Genomic DNA, 20,568 nt, shown 5'->3' with positions numbered 1-20,568 from the left:
TTGTTGATCCACGCAGTGTTGAGAGTCCTTTCAATTATTTTGGAAAGCCTGGGGTAACTGAATTATCTCAGGAATTGTAGCTAGCTTTTCATTTTCACATGTTCAAATTGGCTGCTGGCTCCAGAGGACAAACCTATTCCTAGTTTGCCCACTGTTTTTTTGCTAGATATCACCAAGTACTCACTCCAGCATTCCTCTTTGTGGCCCTCTTCTTATCTATCCTGGTCCCAAACATTCTGTGCCTTCCCCTCCTTGGAAATCAGCTGTTTCATGAAAAGCTCTGAGCAATCCTGGACTTTACTTCCCTGATGTGTCTTAAGAGAAGATGTCCTCCAATTCTTTTACCTTATGCTTCATTAAAAAGACAAGTTTCCATTTGCAATAGGCACAATTAAGATACCACTCTAGTATAAACAGTGCATTCCTGGCAGATAATCACAGAATATTCCTCATTTTCCCTGTCAGATCTCAGTTTGCCTTGTTCTTCCCCAGCAAAGTTCATTGGCTGCTGTTGCTGGCTGGCTAACTCACTCTAGTCACAAACTCCTTGTTGCCTGATCTCTTCCTAGGAATGATGCCTGAGGGGTAGCCACTTGCTGACAAATGCAGTTCCAGCCACTAGCAGTCACTTGATTACTGAGTCAGCTACATCTGTAAGTTCAGACTATGTACTCAGCAAACAAGCAATCTACCCCCGGGCCAAGAATCCACACCATGCCACAAAATCAGCCAAATGCCCCTCTTCTACCTCAGTTCACCTTTGTAATTTGTAAGCTCCCTTACAAAATGCCTACTACGTTCCTATGTTCTCGTGAGCTCTATGTTTTTACAAACTTTATACATAATGGAGAACTGAACAGAATGATAGCCATTCCATGAACCTTTGCCAGAGGGATGCTGCTTTAAAGAAGCTAGGTTGACAGATTGTTTACATGATTAAAGCAACCTCCACCCATTATTCAAACCTATCACTGTTCAATTGACAATCATATGTCCACAGATTATATGCAATTCTATTACCGTATATACTCGAGTATAAGTCGACCCGAATATAAGCCGAGGCACCTAATTTTACACAAAAAAACTGGGAAAACTTATTGACTCGAGTATAAGCCGAGGGTGGGAAATGCAGCAGCTACTGGTAAATTTCAAAAATAAAAATAATTAATTTGGGAAACGAACTCACTATCATGAAAGGTTTAATTGATTCACTAACCCAAAAGAAGAAGATGATGATGACAGCGGGAGGCAGGAGTCACTCTCTTCCCCTCCCTCGGAGGCCCCCTGAGTCAGGAGTCACTACCGCCGGCGCCGCGCCCAGTCCCGCCGCCTCGGGCTTGGGTCGGAAAGGCTGAAAAGCGCGCTTTTGCCTTTCCCTTCCCGGCTGGGCTGTTGGGAGTCGCTGCCGCCGGAGGCCGCGACTCCACACCATTTTTTTTTTCAGAGGGGAATCTGACTTGAGTATAAGCCGAGGGGGATTTTTTCAGCACAAAAATTGGGCTGAAAAACTAGGCTTATACTCGAGTATATACAGTAAGTCTGAAGTGTCGGTGTATTCTATGATTATTGTTCCTATTGGTTTTATTATTTTAAAATGCTTTACTATTTTGATTGAAGTATATTTTTTGAACCGTAAGCCTTCCAAAGACACTGACTGAGATGGGTTGGAAGAAAGAAAAAAAGAAAGGAAAAGAAAAAAGGACGGAAGGGAAGAAGGACTTAATTTTAAATGAAACAGTCAAACGCATCCAAACCCCCTTGAAATAGGAGGTTTGAGGCTTGATGACATACTCAAATGTGAAAACCAAGCATCCAGGCTTTAAAAAAAAAACACTTTAAAGAATGTTTATAAATTTGGGGACCAAGCAAGAGTTCTAGCCAGACTGCAAAGGCCAACATTCAAGGGGAACCTTTGGCTGTCCCTGCCATGAGTTGTGGTACTACTTCTACTGCAAGCTTGCAAACAACCTCTTAAAACCAGGAAATTTTCAACACCACCACAAATAGATTGGTCTCTGAGGCTCTGAATTATGCTGGCCAGATAAGGGATTAAAAGGCACTGAAATCAATTTGAGAACATTAAATCCTCCCTGAATTTTCAAAATGGTCAATTTAAAATACAGATAGTCCTCGACTTACAACATTTTGCTTAGTGACCATTCAGTTACAATGGCATTGAAAAAAGTGACTTATGATCGTTTTTCACACTTACAATCATTACAGCATCCCCATGGTCACATAATTTACATCTGGATGCTTGACGACTGACTCACATTTATGACGGTTGCAGTTTTCTGGGGTCATGTGATCCCGTTGCAACTTTCTGACAAGTAAAGTCAATGGGGAAGCCAGGTTCACTTAACAACTGTGTTACTAATTAAACAACTGTAGTGAATCATTTAACAAATGTGGCAAGAAAAGTCGACAAATGGAGCAAAACTCACTTAACAAATTTCTTACTGACCAACATAAATGTTGGGCTCCATTGTGGTTATAAGTTGTATAATTCAACATTTAAAAAGAACAAAGAGTATTTTTAAATCTAAAAACTGATAATAATCAGGTATGAGAAAAGCTCCAGTTTTTGGCTTCGCATAATTTTGCTTCAGATTTAATGAGATTCTCCTTCATGCATCTCGGAAAAGACAAATGTGGACATTATGCAGTATTGGTCAGCTAATTATGGACATATCAAATGAGAACACAGAAAAGCCACCTATTGGACACATCCTCCATCATATATAATATAGTATATCAAATTGTCTAATAGACTTTCACTGTATCATGATTATACTATGGTTCATTTCTATTGGTTTCTGCGAATGTAATCAACATGGTGATAATTAAAACTAAAAATGTTTTCTTGCGCCTTTGATTGATAGAAAAAGAATATACAGAACTTGCTTTATAAACACATACTCTTCATTACTAAATCTCTACCAAAACAATAAATGAAACTAAGCCATCTTCAGAATGCTTACCTGCAGCAATCACTGGCTCTTTCATAAGTTCTTTGGTTATGGGACACAGGAATTCATCAGGAATATCTAGAGAAGCAGCTTTCATCTCATTCCTGAGCTCCTCAATGTTACGCAAAACTTTACTGCGAAGACCTAGAGATTCTGGAAAAGTCATATTAGAGACTTCAGTGATTAGATCTAACTGGAAAATAATACAAGGCAACCTACAGTTAACAAATTATGTAAAATGATTTTCTTTTTGATGTAATTCTCCTAAATATTACAAGCTAAAATCATGTCTCTCTTTTAAATTTGCAGAGAGAACACTTCAAACAATGGTTTTATGTAAAGCTACCTGTAATAGGGACAATATAAAATGAAAAAAATACGTTCTTTTTTGCCTACTTACGTTTAGTTCAAGTGACAGAAAGACATTATAAACAGAAAAAAATTATAGTCAAGAAAACAAGCATGAACATGTATGGCTTGACGTGGCCAAACAGTATCTCTAAATGGCCATGTTTTGTTATGCTGTTTGAAAAAAACCAGATACATTTACATTGCATCAGTAATCCTGTAGTAAATAATACTGTTTTATGTTGTTTCATCTGCTGCTCACTTATTGAATTCTAGTCAATGACTGTAATAAATATTACAAGTATCATCTTTATCTGAAGAATCAAGAGCTTTTTAAGCTGCCCTGGACTCCATTTTTATAAAAAACAATGTAAATTTATTTCAAATTTGGAAATGAGGATTTTTCAAGAATAAGAATTTTTTCTTGTTTTCAAATTAATCTATCTCTACATAACATTGACATGAAATGTTGAAACAGAATGTAATATTATTAGGTAAAGTTATATAGAATAATAAATACTGTGCTAAAAAAAGTTGTGAGTCAACACTTTTTTCTTTCTTCCTTTGCATCTCATATTTTCTTTCCCCCTCTTTTCATTCCCTTAATTTCCTATTTTTATTTTTCTTTGTAATTTGTATGTTGATAAAACAATAAAAGTCAAAGATGCTCTAAGTCAGGGGAGTCAAACTCATGACGTCACATTGTTGTTGTGTGACATAGTGCGGCTTTCCCCCTTTCACTAAAAAGGGGCTGGGGGTGGCCCGTGGGCCGCGAGTTTGACATCCCTGCTCTAAGTTATATAGAATAATGTTTAATCTCCTGTTGTTTAATGATAATAAAGTGCATTTCAGGTTTCAGTACTGTACAATTCAAGTTTTGGAATTAGAAAAACTCAGTAAATAAGTTAACAACAGTTCTGTTCTACAGTGATCATGATGAAGAGAGCATGCACAACTGTTTTCAATCGCAGTCATAGTCCGAGTTAAACATCAGGAAGACAAATTTATATACGATTATAGGCTGAGAAATATTGTGCGGTAAAACAATGAAGGAATGACACACACCTGCAGGTACACCTGCCTTCTTCCTATTCAGTTAGCTTTATCAGAATTATGGAGATCAGCAAATTCTGCTAACTAATGTATTTTACATTTTGTTTATCTACCTTTTATTACAGATCTCATTATGATCAACTCTGCCAAGTTTCTTCTTATTTTCCTGTTTGTAACTAGTAATTAATTCTTAGGGGTGTCATTAAAAGTCCCTATACACTGACGTATTATGTTGATATTTCCACAGAGTGCTGGTGCACTTGTGGGAGAGATCAGCCTATCTTCAATCCCACTGATTTCAATTTTTATATAAGCCTATCATCAGCATTATCTAATTAGTCTCAACTGATAAGCTTTGGCAACTTCAGCACCCTTGAATATTCAACAAAATTCATGGAACAAAAGGGAACAATTATGAAAATTATCTGTGATTTCTACGTGTATGAAACTCACAGATAATGTTCAAATATACATATACACATACACACACATATATATATCATATATTTATTTATAGAAACTAACAATTATTTTTAAATCTTAGAAAGATCATTTGGTGAAATGGCTTTGTGGTTCTCACTAGTAGTACAACGAATAGTAAACATGAATAAAAGACTAACAAAAAGGAAGATCATTCATTTTCAAATGTATTTGATTCGTAAACCAATTCTATTAAAACATGTTATTTCTTGTTAAAGCCAAGTCTGTTATACAATCCTCATTCTCACTTGTTTGTATGATCAAATCATTGTTTGATTACCTGTATGATTATTTCAATAAAAAAAAGAATCTGACAAGGGGTAAAATCAAGGAATAGAATGTATTTGATTATAAGAGTCAAATAATCTGTATATTTTATACGAAAAGGCACTGAAGTTCTATAACTTGCTTACGAAATCAAGTATTTAGGCCTAAAACCTGTTGCTTGGATTCTATGCCAAAAAAACTATATAAAATTATTTATTAAATGGCAATCAGTTGATAAATACATCATAGGTTCACATGAGAATGGAATATTTTGACAACCTGGACTTGTTATTTTTCTAAATGTTCATATTGTTCTATGTAAGACAAATGCAAACATTCCTAAAACCATTAATGTTACTAATAGCTATGCTGTTTTGCATAAATTATGTTCAGAATTTTCAGCTTAAATAATATGTAAAATATTTCATTCAATGGTCTTACCTATTTTTAAATCATCAGTCAAGCTCTCTTTTGTAAGATTTAACAATTCTTTACCATCAATATTGTTTCTTTTAAAAATCTCAACTAGGTCTTGCAAGTTATGTGTTTGAAGCCAAATGGAAACATCATCTTCTGTCCAGTTATCAATAGAAATCTTTGATTCCCGTATCAGAGGACTTCCTGAGAAAAGATTAAAATGAACTCACATAGCTAAATAACACAAATTAAAAGAAATAATTGAAACATTGCTCCAAGTATAAAGGGTGGCACAAATATAACATTTATCCTCTTTTTTACATCAGATTTTAGCAAATGCAATGTAACATAAATCTTTTTGATATGCTATATAATTAGAAGACATATATTTCTTTATTATTTTCTTTTAATGTATTGATCCCGACATATGTTCAACATATATTTCCTTGTGCTGTTAATTTTTTTTACTTTTTTTAACCTGATTAATTTTTCCATCTGTGTTTCCAAAAAAAGTACTTTTGGAAGGCTGAGAGATACTTGAGAACAGCGTTACAATTCACAAAGCCATGGGTAGCAAGGAAAGAGTGAATTGATGAGTCACCCTATCCTCTTCTTCCAATGTACAGCTTCTGGAGGATCCCATTTTCTCAACTAATGGAGAGGGACAGTCTATAGGATCTGCAGTGACACAGTGGTTAGAGTGCAGTACTGCCGGCTGCCTGCAATTTGGCAGTTCAAATCTCACCAGGCTCAGGCTTGACTCAGCTTTCCATCCTTCCAAGGTAGGTAAAATGAGGATCCAGATTGTTGGGGGCAATAGGCTGACTCTATAAACCACTTAGAGAGGGCTGTAAAGCACTGTAAAGCGGATATAAGTCTAAGTGCTATTGCTATAGTTAATGCACTGCCTTACTGCTTTCATTATGTGATATTTTAAAGTTTTTGTAAAAGACCAAGTAACAATCAAAAAGTCTGATGTACACAGTTCAAAATTATACAATTAAAATGTGTCTTTCCTTGAATTTTAATAGGATAGAAAACTCTTGCTCGAGACCTCTTTGAGGCCAGAGACAAGAATGACTAAGCTGAATTGCCAGCCTGAAAAACAACACATTCAGATGAACAGAATAACTTGCCTTTGATTATAAGTAAAGATAGAATCATCTAGGGTGATACAAAAATTGATTGTTGCTTCTATTGAGGAAACAGACACAAGTTCTTTCTTGGGTAATTTCTTTAAGTACAAATGAGTGTCAATCCTTTTAGATATGCCTATATACTAAAAGTAATAAGAAATTGGTAGAGCAGTAAGAATATTTTGTGGGGGAATTAATTGGTTGGAGCAGGTGAGGTGCTAGCCTCAGCCTATTTCAGATAGTTGGCTACAATAATTGCATAGTTGATTGGGTTGCTTGATTTGGCCACTAGTACAACAAACTAATATTCATTGAAAAGTATATAATAACATGATGATTTAATCCTGGATTAATATTATGAACTGACATGTGTGATTTAAGCTGGTTGGATAAAAATGGAGGGCCAATTTAATCCAAAAGTACAACTGGATTTCCAACTGTATCTTTCAAAAATTATGGAATAGGAATTTTTCTTGGAAGCAAATTGATTATTTCTCATTGAGGCTTGGGATTAGATAAGGCTTCTATTTGGAGTCTTACTTGAGACAAAAGGCAACCAAGAAAGTATTTTACATATAAAAGTATGTGGGTTTAAACTTGGGTGGTAAGGATGTAAAACAAATTGATATAATGTTTATAAGGCAGGAGAAAAAAACGTTTTAGTACTGACCTGTGAAAAGTTGTTCTGATTCCAGTTCCCAGATGTGGACACATTTATCCATTGAACCGGTAGCAAATAATGGCATATCTGGTGCAAAGGCACAAGTTGTAACATATCTAGAAATAACACGTTATTTGATAAATATATGTTACATTTCAAATGCTATCCTATAATAATAATAATAATAATAATAATAATAATAATAATAATAATAATAATAATAATAATAATAATAATAATAATAAAAATAGTAATATACTAATACATGCCAATGGCCTACCTGGTATGCTGAGTCAAAATGTGCAGGTTGCTCCCAGTGTTCTGTCCAAACCAAACAAACAAATAAAAAAATAAGGGAATTTACAACTAACTTTACACACCATTTTTACATCCAAAGAGTACAGATGTACATAATACATTTAGAGAGATCTATAATACAGGAAACTGAATCTATTAAAAATTGCAGTAGATCATTATCAAACATAGAGAAAAAGGTATCCCTTACTCAACTGGGCTTACAGGAAAAATATTCTTGCAGAATGTCCTAAAAGGAAGCAAATGACCATCTGTCTGCAAGGAGTATAAATTCTTCCATTCCCCACTATCCTGCCAGAGCTGAAGAAGCTTTGCGGATAAGAAGTGAAATGTCTTCAAAAGGAAAAAAACAAAAGTCCAGTTGCCTCCTGAAAAAGCCCCTTTGGAACAACCAGGACCTGGATGACTGAGAATCTCGACAAACTTTTAGCTATACAGTTTGGGATGAACACCCTTTGAATGGTGTGGGAGTAAAAATGGATTTCCAGAGGAAAGAACTGCAGACTACAGGAACACTACAGGAGCACTACTCAGGTGACCCTGAGGGGACAGATAAACCTCCAGGTGCTTCAGAGACCCTCTAAAAGGATGCAAATGACCAGCTGTCTGCAAGGAATATAAATCCTTCCATTCCCCACCATCTAGTCAGAGCTGAAGAAGCTTCTTGGATGAGAAGGGAAAGAAAAAAAAACCAGAAAGTCCAGTTGCCTCCTGAAAAAGCACTTTTGGGACATTCTTACAGAATATTTTTGAAAAAACCACTACCCAATGTTTATATATATTTTTGAAGATTATTTAGGATTATGGATTACTACATTCTTCAAAAATATTAAAAAGTAACATAAATGTGACTAGAATTCATTATGCTGCCACCCAAGTTAAGTGGATAACAAATCCTGTAGTTAGCTTCTTCACCACGAGATGCTACCCTTCACAAACATTGTTCTTCCATTGAAAAAGCTATTTTTTAAAGCACTAGTGTCAGTTTATAGTTTCCAATAATAATTTTGCTCATTCCTAAGGTACCATAAAAGTCTTTCTTATTATTTTTGCAATTCATAATTTTTTCTAACATTTATCTAAAGTAAGACATTGAAGTATTATACATACAGTACTCAAATTAACCTCAAAAATACTAGAGAAATATTCCAAAATTAACTATTAAAATTCCCCATGATTGTATAAAAAACAAGCTTGCAATAAAAACTTACAAACAGATAGCAAGCACATCATCATTTGATATACCAAATAGCAAGGCAGATTCTTTGGCTTTGTAAAGACCAGTGATGGGCAGATAGCAAGTTGTATAAGCAGTTGTGTACTGTACAATATTTCATTGTATATTCACTATCACATAACTGCTTATAGAACTTGCTATCTGCTTGTTTCTACAAAGCCAAAGAATCTACCCTGCTATTGTGTATATCAAATCCCCATTTTCTATTTTTAACTTTCAAAGACATTTGGACTAACAGTGAGTAAAACTTCTGTACCATTTAAAGATAGATATATTCCTCTAAGTGACCAAAAAGTACATGGAGAAAAAATATCAGAGTCATGTTTCAGTTGAGACTGCAATCTTTTCCACATTAACAGTACATTGGATATTAAAAATGCCTTTGTCTCCTCTCCCCAAATTTTTTTTCCCATCTGCATTAGAAAGTTGCAGCCCCCTAAATCAATTTTGGTAAATGGCTGATGAAATTTATCCGCTGCCAGATAGTTGATCTTGGATATAATCCATCTTCTTATTTCATTTTTAATTAAAGATATAATTTTTAATGAAGTAGAACATTTTCTGGTTGTCAAGAAGGGAAACTTTTTTTCTACACCCTGTAAACTACTTGGAACTGTAATGCGAACAAGTGACATATAAATATTCTAAATATTTTTTTACAAATAATTCTTTGGAATAATAGATTCAAAGGGAAAAAAAGGCTAAAGCAAATACCTGGCCTACATAGCTTATCATGAAACACACTAGTTTGGCATTTGTAAATGATAGGAGTCAAGTTCCTTATGGCAACTTTCAACTCTCAGAAAGTATTTATCTATTTTTTTTAATTACCAAATTTCTCTGCTGTTTTATGTTTCTATGAACTTACTCAAGAAGCTAAGTTCATATAATTCCATCCTTCCAGTCCACAGAAGAGGATCAGAAAGGAAAGGAAAAATACAGAAGACAAGTGACTAGCAATGAAAATAATGATAGTGGGAGATATTTAATTTCTGTAACTCTGATCTATATTTTCTGATGGATTGCTGGGACAAGACATAGTACAATGATTAAGAAAACCCAAAACATGAAATTGATCAGAGGGCTTAAAACTGCATTTTTTTTCTTTTCTTTCAGACATAAAAACCTGAAACCAGGACTTATTCACCGTAGAAAGAAATGTAAATGACAATGTAATGGGGTCAGATAAAATCTACACCTGAAAAATCAGGAACAATATTGATTCATAAAGTTCAGTTTGTATGCTACTTAAAAAACATGAATTAAACAATATGAGTTTGGATACTTATTATAGGAAGGTTTAGTTGCCCAACTCCTATAAAAGTGTGGGGTACTTATGACTAGGCTTACAAGTATAGAAAACTTTTGCTGAACTTTTTACAATTTAAAATAGAATAAAATAAAAATAAGAGTTACCAAATAAGCAATTTTTGCAATGCCTACTAACAGAATGTTAATATATTGTTATCCTTGTATAACGAGGGCTTGCCCTCTTAAATACTTAAATACTTACAGTTTCAAAAATCATTACAGTTTTGTCCACAGACCTAACAAGAAAAAAAGATGATATATCATAACTGCATCAGTACTCATCCTTGATTAGTTAAAAAAAGGTTTCAATCATACAAGAATCAGAATAATATGAACAGCAAACAGTGAGCAAAAAGCTCAGTACTAGAGTGCAGTGATTATTATGAATAGTTAACTTTCCAATAACCTCCTTTGCAACTCAAAGGGAATGAAAAGAAATCCAGAAGAATTAGAACCATCAAAATAATATGTTGAACATTTTAAAAGCTGAGAATCCAATAATTAAGAATTATCTCTTCTATAAGAAGTAATATATACTTCTTAAATGATTTTGCTTGTTGGCTTTGATTTGTATTCTGTGTACAGGTAGTCATCGATTTATGACCAGTCGCTTAGTGAACATTTGAAGTTATTATGGACCCCTACTTACAACCTAAAATTCCAACAGCCCCCATTGTGATTACATTTTGGGTGCAATTTTCGATGTCCCTCCACCCCCAAACCCCCCAGCATTTTCTTCAGGAAAACTGCCTATTGCAGACAATGGATTCACTTAATGGCTGCTGTGCTCATTTAGTTGTGGTGACTCACTTAATGACTGCTGCAAAAAAGGTTGAAAAATCAGACATCTGCTTAACGGTAAATAAAGGTCTATCTTTATAAAACACAGAACTGGGAAAAACTAAGAACCAACTGAGCAAACCAACTACAGAAGTAAAACATATACTTTAAACAAAGATTCTTACCCAGTAACTAAAACCTGCCCATTGGAGGAAAAAGCACAAGCCAGAACGGGGGCAGTATGTCCACTTAAAGTACATCTACATCTCAGGTCAAATCCTAAACATTGAAAGGTGAACAAACATTTAATGAAAATATTTTTTTATCAAATTACAACCTTGTCGCCTTTGAATAGAAAGTAAAATATACTGCACAATGCAGTATCTAGGTTGTATTTTGTGTTGTAAATCTGGCTGCTCTTTAATTTTCTAGTTCTGTATTCCATGAAAGCAAGGAGAGTAGGATAGAAAGGAAGGCTTTTTTAAAAATGCTATTTTCATAACAAAATTTTCTGATCATCCCCTCCACCCCCCACCCCCAAATGTGCTTTGGAAGCTCTTTAGAGTCAATTCTGGAGCCAAAATAGGGAATATTTTGATCTGACAGAGCCATACATCACTGGGTATTATTAATGAATGCATGTTAATGAATTCATATTCATATTAATGAATGAAAAATATAACTTTTAACCCTCATTCTAATATCAATCAAAATTATGAAGAATAATTACATATGAAAAAGCTGCACACTCTCTTAAGAATGATTACTTTCTTTACCTTTCTCTCTCTGTTGTTAGTGTTTTTATTGATTTATCGTAATATGTTACTTTACTGTATCATCAATTATTTTCTTTATTTTTTATACAATTGTCAAAAAGGATTATTCAGTTGTTCAGTAAGATACTTTTTTTGTCTTATGGGTTTGTTTATTGTTTGAACAAGACCTAATTAAAAATCCAAGCAGTGGAAAGGCAAGTAATTTTTTTTAAAAGAATAAGCATTTTTAAATTCAAGATACCTGTAGAATCAGAAGATGAAATGAGCCAGATCTTACTTATGCCATCCTGACCAGAAGATGCCATTCTGAAATAATCAGCATCTTGCTTATCTGATAAAATAGATATATATTCAGAAATGCATGAGAAATGCATGAGAAACATAACAAAATAAGGTTTTCTATTTTTTTCAATATCCTCTTCTAGTAAACTAAGCACAATTAGAAGTTTGCTGCGCATAACTCAAAAATCTGGTGGACTAAATGTAGCCCTGTCTTATGACCAGAATTGTGACCAAAATTTCTGTTGCTAAGCAAAGCGGTAAATAAATGAGGAATGGCTGAGTTTATTACTTTTTCTTGCCACATTTGTTAAGTGAGTAACCAGAATTGTTAAGTGAATCATGTGATCATTAACCACATTCAGTTTCCCCCGTTGATTTTGCATGTCAGAAGCCAGCTGGGAAAGCCTCAAATGGCAATCATGACTCCGGGATGATGTAACCGTCATAAATACATGTCAGTTGCTAAGCGCCCAAATTTTGATCACATGACTATGGGGACAGTTGTCAGTGCGAGGACTGATTATAAATCACTTTTTTCTCTGCTACTGTAACTTCAAGCGGGGGCTAAACAAATGGTGGAAAGTTGAAGACTAGCTATATCTAGTTTGTTTTGTGTTATAAATCAGATGGTTCTTGAATTTAGCAGCAGCACGGAAGCAATAAAAATATGCTAGAATGGAAAGATTTTTTCCATAACATAACAATTGTTCTATGTAACCCCTCCAATTCACACACGTTTAGTATAACTTAAGGAATCCCAAATAGACAAGGATAAATGGACATCTTTCATTCTAATTTTAACAATAACTTAAAAATATTGTATATATTTTAGAAGGGCTTAATTTGATATATGGATGTTGACATTTTTCCTAGGATACTGGAATTTGAAATCATAACACTAGCTGAACTGAGCATAGAATATTCAATTAGAAGCCAATTAGCAATTCCAAAACCACATTTATTAGGAAAAAATAAAAAAATGAAATTAATTGCTTTGAATTTGACAACATCTTTCATATGAAGAGGTTAAAGTTATTGTCCTTTTAAAGTGTGTTCAGTGAAAGCAAAGCAGCATTATGTATGATTGTTGCCTCGAATTACAACAAGTAAAACAATGAGATAAAATCAAATAAAAATAATAAATAATTTCGCATGATTTTAATTGCAGCCAAAATTCTTTTCTACTTCAAGCACAATTCTTTAAGTGAAAGTAGAATATGATAAACTTTTTACACAATACAATCCTCTGCATATCTACTAAGAATTAACTCCTACTGTGATCAATAGGGCTTACCCCCAGTAAATATCTTTAAGATCACAGTCTTATATGCCATACATACTGCAAAAGAGACAGATCACTAGACAGGAAATATTACTTAAGGGGAAAAAAGTGGTTTTAGATCCATTACATTGGAATTAAATTAAAGAGAAACTTCAAAAGGAATTTATATTCATCAATTATAGTTACTAAGGACAAGAATACAAATAAAAGTTAAGGCTGGAACCGACAAGATATTTTTAAAAAGATGTATTTCAGCAGTAAATTATCTCACCAGAATGTGGCCTTGAAGAAAAGTCACAGCAGGTAACACCAAGGTCATGAGCTTTCTCATTATATAAGTACTTCATTTTGTCATCCCAGAAAGTTAGATCTCCACAGGATGATCCCGTCACAAAGAAGCGTCCATTAGGAGCAAATGCACAAGCTACCAATGATCCATCTTTAACATTACCAGATCTAAAAAGCAAGAACAAATTAATTTGGTAGTTAAAACCCTGTTACATGTTTGGGGGGAAAAACAAATTAAATCTAAAAGAATATTTCAAACTAATCTTTGATGTAACAAACAGAGCAATTATCTAAGCTACAAATATATTGCAACATTTTAATTTGTGTAATTATAAAATATCAAGACATTGTGAATCCCTTGTCAAGGCCAGGGCTATATTTAAAAGGCCTCGTTGAAATTTAGGAAACTACTTATGCTCCTTTTTTTGCTCCATTTTGTATTATGTGTAAATTCTAAATTATGTTAAATCTTAATTATAATTATTTAAAGTAAGCAAGAATCATTAACTTAATTTGTAATTGGTTTATTCTAAGATATGCCAGGATTCACATAATAGGTAAATTAATTTCATGGAAACAAAAAATACAGGATATTGCAGTTGCACCAAAGGAAAAGAGGGCTAGAGCCACAGTTTAGCACTATATCCAGTCAGTTGACTGATTCACATGAATGCAACACAAAAAAATTAATCATTCTTATTGAAATATTTTATGCCTAAAATAATAATTATGCAGCCATAAAACTGCATTGTTTCATACTTAATAGAGTGGTTTTAAACAGGATACTGTACAGAACGACATGCCATTTTTTAAAAAAAACAGAAACAAATACTTGAATTTCAAGAATTCTCTTCAATCCATTGAAGTCCAAGGAACAAGTTTGCCCTGACTTCCACAGAAGCAATCCTAACTTTATCATTAAATGAGACAGCCTGATCAGCCATTCCCAAGTGGTACCATCAACACTTATTGGACCTAAAACTCCCTTGAGGTCTAGTTCACAGGGCTAAGACCTGGGGTGGGATCCTATCGGCATAACAACCAGTTCGGTGAGTGCACGCTGTGCGCACCTGTGCAATACTTGCAAAACAACTTCTCCTGCAAGCAATCACCATCTCCTGCTGATGTACGGCACTCAGCGGTGCTGCGCAAAGCAACTAAGGACAGCCTAGAGCCTGAGCAGGCAGGTGGGCCCAACCGAAGAAAAGAAGATCTTCGGAGAGAACGGTTTGGTGTCAGCTGCTCTTCAGAGCTACCAGTTCTATAGAACCAGGCCAAACCGGTAGAATCACACCCCTGGCTAAGACAGCTATTGGAATAGAAATGGGAATGCAACTTCTTAGATTATATTAAGCATGAGATACAAATAAAGCTAGACTTAATTCTACAATTTCTAACAGCCTCAGCTTTGATATACTCACCGATACAATTTTAGCGTCTGAACATTCCACACATTTATACTTCCATCAGCTGCTCCTGAAACTAAATATGTAGAATCAGGGGAAAATCGACAAATTCTTAGAGGGTTTCTACAGGGATGCTCCAACACTGCCATTTTCAACCCATCTTGAGTATTCCACAAAATTGTGTTGCCATCTGTAGAACATGAAGCCAAAATGTGTCCCGAAGTAGAGAAGCAACAGCAATGGACAGCGTAAGTGTGGCCTTTCAGTGGTGAGTAAGAAACCTCACCAAAATTGTTTAACGAATACAGACGGACTGTTTTGTCCAAGGAACACGTAGCCAAATAGGAAGAAGAGAAGGCACAATAGTTGACATCATCTTTGTGGTCTGCCAAAGTGCAAATTAATTTAACCATTTGGTGATGTAAAGTTACCTGAAATAAAGAGAACCAAAAATCAAGCTGATTCGTAATTTCTGGATTAAGTTACACTCCATTGAACATTCTACCGTGTTTCTCATATAATAAGGCCGGGTCTTATTTTTTTTTGAGCCCGAAAAAATGGCTAGGCCGTCTTTTCGGGGTGACTTAATTCCCCCCTTTGCATCTTCGGGCAGGCGGGCGATGATGGCTTGGATGTTGACCTCGGCGTTGGGGGCACTTCGTATCGGGTCAACGCAGGCAGCACCATATCAGGGTGTGCAAGAAAAGTACTTCCTTACGGCAAGCTCCCCCACCATTCCCCCATTTCGCATGTTTTAATATAGGCCTTAATTTGGGGGAGGGGCTTAATTTCATTTCATGCCTATAAAACATGCTGGGACTTCCTATTGGGGGAGGCTGTATTGTTGGAGAAACAGGGTACTAAGAAAGCCGATTTATCATTACCAAAATATTGGTCCTCACAAAAAATGCTTTGTCACTAGTTTTAAATCAGAATAAAGGTAAAAAGCTAAACCCAAAATAATAAACCATAATTTGTGGATTACGTTGCATACTTATAGAGACCTTACATGCATTATTCTTTATTTTAGAAAGCCGTCCTTTAAATTTAATTCTTTGCTTGGTTTCGCTCTTGAATTGCCCTTTGAAAAACAAAGTTTTAAACATAATTAATTTTTTTTTTTGTTCTCCTTATAAACCTCTTTCAGATTTGCCCTTTTTTTTCAGGCTGGTCTTTTTTTCCCCAAGGACACATGGGCGCTGCAGGTCTCCTATTGATCAGGCACACTGGAAATAAATGCCTATTTGGATTTTTGTTTTAAACAGCCTCCAACAACGTCAGAATCATTTCCTGAAGTCCCTAACACTTAAATCTTGTCTGCTTCATGTTCGAGAGACGTACTTGGATACGAACATTTTTAAGGTAGAGGTCCCATCCTTTCAAAGACTCAAACTAAGAGATTCTCTTCCCCGTTCCCTCTTTCCAGAAGAAGGCGGGGGAACCTCAGAATAAAGCGGCTATGACAGGCACACAGGGGACCACCCACCACCGGAGGGCGCTCTCGTTCTAACGGCCCCGAAGCGGACCCCAGCACTCTCAATCCGGGAGGGGGGCGGGAAACCCTCCCTCCACTCTATTCCTACCTCTACCTACGGCCACCTGACGGCTTCGGGAATTCGCCCGTTCTGTCGGCCAGGAACTGAGGGAGGCGCGCGGCACGAGGACACCCGACCTGTCAGAAGCAAAACAAGATCACGTGGCCGCGCCCATCGCTCTCTCTCTCTCTCTCTCTCTCTCCGGAAGGGAAAGATGGAAGGGCCGAAAACCGGTCGAAAAACCGGCCGAACCTGTGCTCACGTGACCGTCTCTTAAGAACGCGGAAGCAAAATAAGGGAGGGGGCGCGTGTTGGTGGCGTGATGTCACCATGCTAAACAAGGTCTGGAGACTCCGTTCCGGTTTTCTCCGATCCTATGCATCGGCGAAGGCGGAAACTGCATTTAAGACAAAAATGGGGTGGGGAAGAGGGTTGCGAGCCGTAATAGTCCAACAAATGTGACCGAATTAAAGAATAATGGGTCTTTTGCAGACTTGCCTTGAGCTTAAACCCCTTAAAAATAATCGCTGCGATTTACAGGTGTGTTGGAAGAAATTGCACTTGGTCAACTGTTCAGTTTCCAGATTTTTCAACTGGCAGACGTTCAACAGTCCCCCATCTAAATTTCAAGATTGTAATGATTGCAACATAAACAAGTAATTGAAGCTTTAACCTTTAACCTGGGTTGCCAGATCCAAGTATTCCTGACATCACACAGGAAGACAGTCATTTGTCTAGAAGTGGGTGTGAGTGCCGGTGTGTTACCAATCATATCTACAGATGTCAGGTGTGGTGGCTTTTAATGCACTAATTCTTTCTAGGCAAATGCAGTAGATAGAATGTGATTTGCCTACTATTTTAATAAATGTTGCTGCTATAAATAGCTCCTGATAATAATAATAGCTTTAAGAGGTTGAATCCAATTATGTACAATTTACTGATGCTCAGAATAATCAGGAATGTTAAGATTTTAAATGTTTAGTCAAATGTGAGTTCCAATCAGAACTTACATTTTTAAACATTTGATGGGATAAAGATATGTTAGATTTAATGTCACTTGAAGAAGCGGTCATCCATAAAGTTGATAAATGACTGCTGTCTTTTACTGAATCATTCAGAAGGAGTTCCTAAGGAAACATCCTGTCTCAGAAGTGAATCAGATATAATTTTAAGGTGTTTGGATCAGTGGCCATTACCTGATAGGAAACTCCATAGTATAACTATGTGTGGTATGAAGTGCTTCCTTTTATCTGTCCTGGATCCCAGACTATTCATCTTCATTGGATGACTGCAAAAAGTGGGAGGGGAGGAGAGCTAAAATAAAATTTCAGATGTGTTGTTTATTATTTTTCCTGCTTTAAAACTTTCTTTGGATGGTAATGCTATTTTTATTGCTTTAGAAATATTTATTCTTTATAATTTTATTGCTTTTATGTGTAGAAAGTCAGCACCCACTCCCTCCTAGAAGAATGAAATATTTTGAGGAATATTTTAAAAAGGCAGAATATTATGTTTCCTCAAAGGGAGAAATGGAGAAACATGTTTTTTTAGAGGCAGAAAGCAACCCCCACTTTTCTTAGTAGCCCACAGCAGATGTCAGCACTTAAGAGATAAAGAGCTTATTGAAAGAAGCCAAGTATCTAGATAGCTCTATTCATAGGCAAAGCAAATACTATAGGCAGAAATCCATTCAAGACAGGATATTTTGAAACTCCCTGCGGCAAAGTCTGAACAAAGGTAGGATTAGCCCTCAGCCACAATAGGAATTGCCCAACAACCTTTCAGTTGCACCACCCCCAGCAAACTTCAACCAAATCTGGGAACTCAGACAAACACCTAGGATTTGCATTTTCCCTTTTGCCTATGGAGCCAGCCAGAACCCCTACAGAACCACCACATAACCCCTACAACAGCCAATAGAACACATGTTCTTGCACATGAACAGGAAGCTCAAATACAAAGCCCAAAAAGAAGGTATAAAAGCCACCCACTCTCAACTCCATTTTGTCAGCTGCACCAGAACCACAAACTCCAGCCTCCATTTTGTCTCCGTTGCCTTTCTCCTGGCTTGGAACTGAACCAGATGGGTATTTTTCCCCACATAATGTGGTAAACTGCCTAGAGTCATTTTGAAGGGAGATAAATGACCAATAAATTTAATAAATATATAAATAAAATAATAACAGGAGCTTAGATTCAAATTCATGCTTCTTCTTAGGAATATTCTGTCAATGGAATTCTGCTAACAGATAAAATGCTTCCACATGTTTGTATAAAATTTGCAGTGTGCGTGCAAGTCTGTGTATCTATATAGAAGACAGAAGGAATGAAAATCTACACATCTGTTCCTTCAGTGGAGGAAGTCTGAGTGAGAGTCATATTCACAGACAAGTGTTGAGATCGAAACCAATAAATGTCCAATAGCTACTTGCTTAGTCATCGGAGATATGATATGGCAACTGGGATTAAAAATGTTAATGTAAAGAAAATTTGTTCTGTGCTTTGCACAAAATTGGAGTATTCCTTAGATAACAAGTATATTTTAAAATGTACTGAATGCCAAATGAATTTGTAAGTGGCATCAAAAATAAAGTTTTAGGGCTTTGAAAATTAAGTTACTATAGTATTGATATTTATAGAATTAAATCTATTACTATTTTTGTGAGCATGAATAGGATTCCTCACACAGCTGTCTAGGTATATGCATTGTATTTTCTAGTACACACTTTGCATCATATTACTTTGGCTAGTAAATGCTGCCACTGCTCCTTCTTGGGCTTCCTCTGTTGTTTTATGTGTCATTTATGGCAATTGTGTACTTGATTTATACCCATTTACCTGGAATAAGTGCTATTGAACACAGCATTCTTCTGAGAAAACACGTAGAGGGTTGAACTCTAAATGAACTTCATATGTTCCATGTCATGATACAGCTTAAACATATTTCTAGTTCTGCAAATTCTGCTTAAATCACAATGATAACAAATCTGTTCACTGTAGAACAAGCGGTTCCAAAATGTTTGCAGCAGCTGGAATGTGGTTATTGCTATTGCAGTAAACAAAAGAGAAATTACATCTGAAAGTTTATGGACCCTGGCAGTGACTTCCTTTACTGATGGTTTCAGTTCATGGATGCTTAGAAGGAAATGACCAAATATTTAAAGACTCCGATTGATGCTTAAAATGTTAATTGTCCAAGAGTAGCGGTGAATTACAGACTTTTTAGAAACATAGCAGCATTAGTTTTATTACAGTTAATAATTAACTGTCCTTCACAGCAATATACAAAGACTCTGCTAAGGCCGACTTGCTTTGAGGAAAAAGGTGCTGTGTTAGATGCTTTTAGACACATGGAGACAAGTCTCTGCTTAGTGTGGCCATTTAAATTTAGGCTTTGTCAATGCTCAGGCAAGTATATTAATATAAAAATTGAATACACATACATATGTACATTATTTTGCTTTCGCAATAACAATATGATATAACACTGTAATTAAGAAAGGCCAGAAAAATTATGCAAACAGAGTTCAACAAAGTTCTTAAAAGTCCTTTCTTGAGGAAGAAAAGTTTAATTCAGATGTTTATATGAAAAAAACTGTCAACCAATAGTTGCAAATGTTAACAATTATTTGGATTATTTCCATTAACAAAACTCACCAATTCTTCGAATCTTGAAAGATTCCAAGTAAACATCCCTGACCCACAAAAATGTCTCTGAAATTGTGTCACTGTAAAGAATTATTTCCTTTTTGTTGGGGGGGGGGTGAGTTTGTGATATGCTACAATCAAGTTAAGGCATTTTCTGAATTTTTGACATGCCCAACCCAAAAGGTTAACTATCACTGCTCTAGAAGGAGCTGAGGACCTGCCTTATAATCTTACCTGGTAAAATACCCAGGAAATTCTTATCTTTATTTATGTGCAGTTGTTATCAGATTGGTATGGCTGTGTCCTTGAACAAAGCTAAATTTTGTTATATAGTACTGCCTGTAAAATTAGGCAGAATTGATTATCCCTTGAGGAAC

At 35.6% G+C, this 20,568-nt stretch overlaps 1 protein-coding gene across 9 annotated transcripts in view; it reads right to left on the bottom strand.

Annotated features, from left to right (window-relative positions):
• The window catches only part of WDSUB1 (WD repeat, sterile alpha motif and U-box domain containing 1), a 40,405-nt gene extending 23,150 nt beyond the window's left edge, over nucleotides 1-17,255 (bottom strand). For 3 of the 9 annotated variants that reach the window (XM_087949939.1, XM_087949933.1, XM_026674564.2), the window contains exons 1-10: nucleotides 16,592-16,798; nucleotides 15,024-15,439; nucleotides 13,586-13,770; nucleotides 11,992-12,081; nucleotides 11,160-11,253; nucleotides 10,397-10,430; nucleotides 7,612-7,652; nucleotides 7,341-7,447; nucleotides 5,559-5,738; nucleotides 2,982-3,122 (exon numbers count right to left, since the gene is read on the bottom strand). In XM_087949939.1, coding sequence (XP_087806065.1) covers nucleotides 2,982-3,122; nucleotides 5,559-5,738; nucleotides 7,341-7,447; nucleotides 7,612-7,652; nucleotides 10,397-10,430; nucleotides 11,160-11,253; nucleotides 11,992-12,081; nucleotides 13,586-13,770; nucleotides 15,024-15,421 — 1,270 coding nt within the window. In that variant the 5' untranslated portion in view covers nucleotides 15,422-15,439; nucleotides 16,592-16,798. Of the gene's footprint in view, nucleotides 1-2,981; nucleotides 3,123-5,558; nucleotides 5,739-7,340; nucleotides 7,448-7,611; nucleotides 7,653-10,396; nucleotides 10,431-11,159; nucleotides 11,254-11,991; nucleotides 12,082-13,585; nucleotides 13,771-15,023; nucleotides 15,440-16,349; nucleotides 16,447-16,591; nucleotides 16,799-17,081 lie in introns of those variants that run through there. The other 6 variants (XM_087949940.1, XM_087949934.1, XM_087949938.1 and 3 more) reach the window with 4 other exon arrangements.
• Nucleotides 17,256-20,568: the final 3,313 nt, after the last annotated feature.

This window comes from Notechis scutatus, chromosome 1 (genome assembly GCF_049901735.1).
Source record: "Notechis scutatus isolate UNSWTSFEM ecotype Mainland chromosome 1, rNotScu1.2, whole genome shotgun sequence".
Lineage (NCBI taxonomy): Eukaryota > Metazoa > Chordata > Lepidosauria > Squamata > Elapidae > Notechis > Notechis scutatus.
The sequence above is the reverse complement of the archived record's forward strand: the minus strand, read 5'-3'. Positions and strand labels throughout refer to the sequence as shown.